Source organism: Hyalella azteca, unplaced genomic scaffold (assembly GCF_000764305.2).
Source record: "Hyalella azteca isolate HAZT.00-mixed unplaced genomic scaffold, Hazt_2.0.2 contig11440, whole genome shotgun sequence".
Lineage (NCBI taxonomy): Eukaryota > Metazoa > Arthropoda > Malacostraca > Amphipoda > Hyalellidae > Hyalella > Hyalella azteca.
The window spans coordinates 16,561-20,020 of NW_025941439.1; the positions used below are offsets into that span (position 1 = coordinate 16,561).

A 3,460-nucleotide genomic window follows, 5' to 3' on the forward strand; every position below is an offset into this window, starting at 1 on the left:
TTGGAGCGATATGGTGCATTAATTGGAGCGATATGGTGCATTATTTGGAGCGATATGGTGCATTAATTGGAGCGATATGGTGCATTAATTGGAGCGATATAGTGCATTAATTGGAGCGATATGGTGCACTAATTGGAGCGATATGGTGCATTATTTGGAGCGATATGATGCACTAATTAGAGCGATATAGTGCATTAATTGGAGCGATATGGTGCATTATTTGGAGCGATATGATGCACTAATTAGAGCGATATAGTGCATTAATTGGAGCGATATGGTGCATTATTTGGAGCGATATGATGCACTAATTAGAGCGGTATGCAACAGGCACGGGCTCTCAGGCTGCGATGTCACGGGATCTTCTGATGACTGAAACTTGTTAAAAAATCCCCATAAATATTTTTCAGATAAATGTTTGGATCGCCATCGTTTTGAACGCCTAAAAGGAAACAGAGATGATGGCTTAATGGAAGCCTGCGCACGAAATAATGCATTTTCATTTTAGTTTGAAACGCAAGAAGTTCGCAAAAGTCAAAGTCCAATTGTTTTCAGCATTTACTGTTCCAAGTTCGAGTCCTAAGCTTTACTGCGACTAAAAATACTAAAACTAATCAATCGAATGCTAAAATAATTGACGGATAACTAACATGGATAAGATATATACAACGAATTTATATTAAAACTATAAAGAAGTTGAACCTATTGTGAATAGTAAATACAGAGTACAAATAACGGCCACACATTCCTAAACTGAGTGCGGACGTGAACAGTGAACTTATCTCTAAAGCTAAAATTAAAAAAAAAATGTCTAATGAAAACCCTATTAAAGCAATAGCCTAGTGTAGTCCACATAAAATGATGAATTTTTTAACAAATTGTGCACGATAAAATGTTTCCTATTCTAAAATGCCACTTAATAGACCGAAGCAGTAGGTCTACTCACTTACTCACCCCACCCACTCACCCCACCCACTCACCCCACCCACTCACCCCACCACTCACCTTGGTGGTCGGTGTGCAGCAGCTCTGGCAGCGCCATCTTCGCTAATTATCAACTAATTATATTTTCAATAAGTCACATTAGTAACCAATTATATAAATAATCAGAAAACGTTTTCAAAAGATGTCCCAATAAAACTTCTCATAAGTTGTTAAATAAAGCCTATTTATGTACAAACACTGCAATGTTCTTCACTCTATTTGCACTGCGTTATTTTCAAATTATTTTCATCAGAAGCGCCGTTCTGTTCGTGGTCCACTTGTTGTCCAAGTTTCGAATCGCTAAAATTTCACTAAATTTCGACTCGTAATTTCGTTTTCTTTCAAAATTCAGAATTCGTTTTTGCCAACGTCGCTAAAAATTCACTAAAATTCTACTCGTAATTTCGTTTTTTCAAAATTCAGAGTTCGTTTTCATCCACGTCGCGAATTTAGCTCCCAGTGGCCAAGACTAAAGCCAACCTGCAAGATAAAGATGATTACTGCACGATATATGTACGATTACTGCATGATATATGTACGGTTACTGCATGATATATGTACGGTTACTGCATGATATATGTACGGTTACTGCATGATATATGTACGGTTACTGCATGATATATGTATGATTACTGCACGATATATGTACGATTACTGCACGATATATGTACGGTTACTGCATGATATATGTACGGTTACTGCATGATATATGTACGGTTACTGCACGATATATGTACGATTACTGCACGATATATGTACGATTACTGCACGCTATATGTACGATTACTGCACGATATATGTACGACTACTGCACGATATATGTACGATTACTGCACGATATATGTATGATTACTGCACGATCAAAACACGATCATTGCACGATTACTGTAAGATTAATACTCGATTATTGCACAATTAAGACACGATTACTGAACAATTAATACACGATTGTTGCACTATTAATACACGATAAATATACGACTACTGCGTGAATAGTAAACGATTACTGCCCAATTACTATCGGCGCCCAAATCTCACCATTTCTTCGTCACATGAAACTGAATTTCGTGCGCATCGTGAATTTGAATATGAATTTGCCAATCAACACGAGTAACCCACTCCACTCTCCTGCCCACTCATGTACCCACTCAACCCCCAATTTTGTACCCCACTCAAGAGGCGGTATATTTACGACAGCTTACGTCACGTCGAGCACTTACGACGCTTTACGCTACGACAGAGGCATTAGCGTCGCTTTTAGCGCTATTTTCGGACGGCGCGTTGAGCGCGTGGCTTGATTATACGCGCGAGCGTGACGCGTGGCTTGATTATACGCGCGAGNCGCCACGTGACCGCCGGAAGCAGCGCGTGACTCACGCCACGTCGCATTCCTGAACCGAATTAGTGAACCAATAAAGACTTAAACAATTATTACTCAACCAAAATATCTCAACACTTTTCGCTGAACCGAAATTTCTGAACCGCGATTACTGAACCGGGAAATTGAAATTTTACTCCCTGAACCAGTAATAGAACGTGTGGTCATACAGTAATTACCTGTTTTTAAATTTGCGTCGTGTAGTTACATGGGTTGTGAAGCCACAGACGCCATTACAGAGCCTTCTGATTTAGTCTACATTTGTTTACGTGATTTTAAGAAGACTAAAGCTGTTGAAAATCACGCCGCTTTTGTCGTGTATATGTTCCGAGGTGCACAAGCCTTCAAATAAATTTGGCACTTATCCTTAAATCAGTAAAATGTATAGTGAATGATGAAGAAATGGGTGTGGGCCTTTAGCGAAAGCAGCACTAACGTTCATGAGAGAACTTCAGTCATTACCAGCGATCTTATTTAAAATTTTGACTTTGATATGAAAGAGAACGCACGATTCACAATTTGTCTTCAGCTGAAAAGTTTCCTACTATATTTTGAGACAAGGCCGTTTTATATTGAGACAATTTACAAAATTGTTTCAACATAAAATGCCTCAATAATAATAAACATATGTAGAAATGTACATTATGGCCTTCAAAGTGAATACATTATTTATAGAATAACTTTAATTGATTTATTTATGTCACAACGGCACTTATTTTAGAGACACGTTCAGCCCCGTGACTCTTCCTCACCTCAGTTTCCCCCTCATCCCCTATTTTCAACTATTCCCCAATTCCTCCCCCTCCCACAGTCCCCCTATTTCCCTCCCCCCGTCCCACATTGTCTGGCAAGTTCCCCAAGTGTCGGGGAGGCTCAGTGTCTCGTGAGGGGAGTTTTTATTGTGCCGCACAATTGGGGTTTTTCTTCCCCAAGCCGAGCGCGGCAGCGTGAGGGAGACAATGGAGTGCATGAGAGTGGGGAAGAAAGAGTGGGGAAAAAAGAGTGGGGAGAAAGAGTGGGGAAGAAACAGTAAGGAAGAAACAGTGGGGAAGAAAGAGTGGGGAAGAAAGAGTGGGGGGAAAAAAGAGTGGGGAAGAAAAA

The 3,460-nt window shown here is 39.9% G+C and overlaps 1 protein-coding gene across 1 annotated transcript in view; it reads right to left on the minus strand.

Annotated features, from left to right (window-relative positions):
* LOC125178625 (protein shisa-1-like) overlaps positions 1 to 1,449 on the minus strand; it is a gene marked incomplete at its 3' end in the record, with an annotated part of 17,519 nt that extends 16,070 nt beyond the window's left edge. The window contains exon 1 of the mRNA XM_047882836.1: positions 1,003 to 1,449. Within this exon, the coding sequence (XP_047738792.1) occupies positions 1,003 to 1,039 (37 nt within the window). The remainder of the gene's footprint in view (positions 1 to 1,002) is intronic.
* Between the last annotated feature and the right edge of the window lie 2,011 nt (positions 1,450 to 3,460).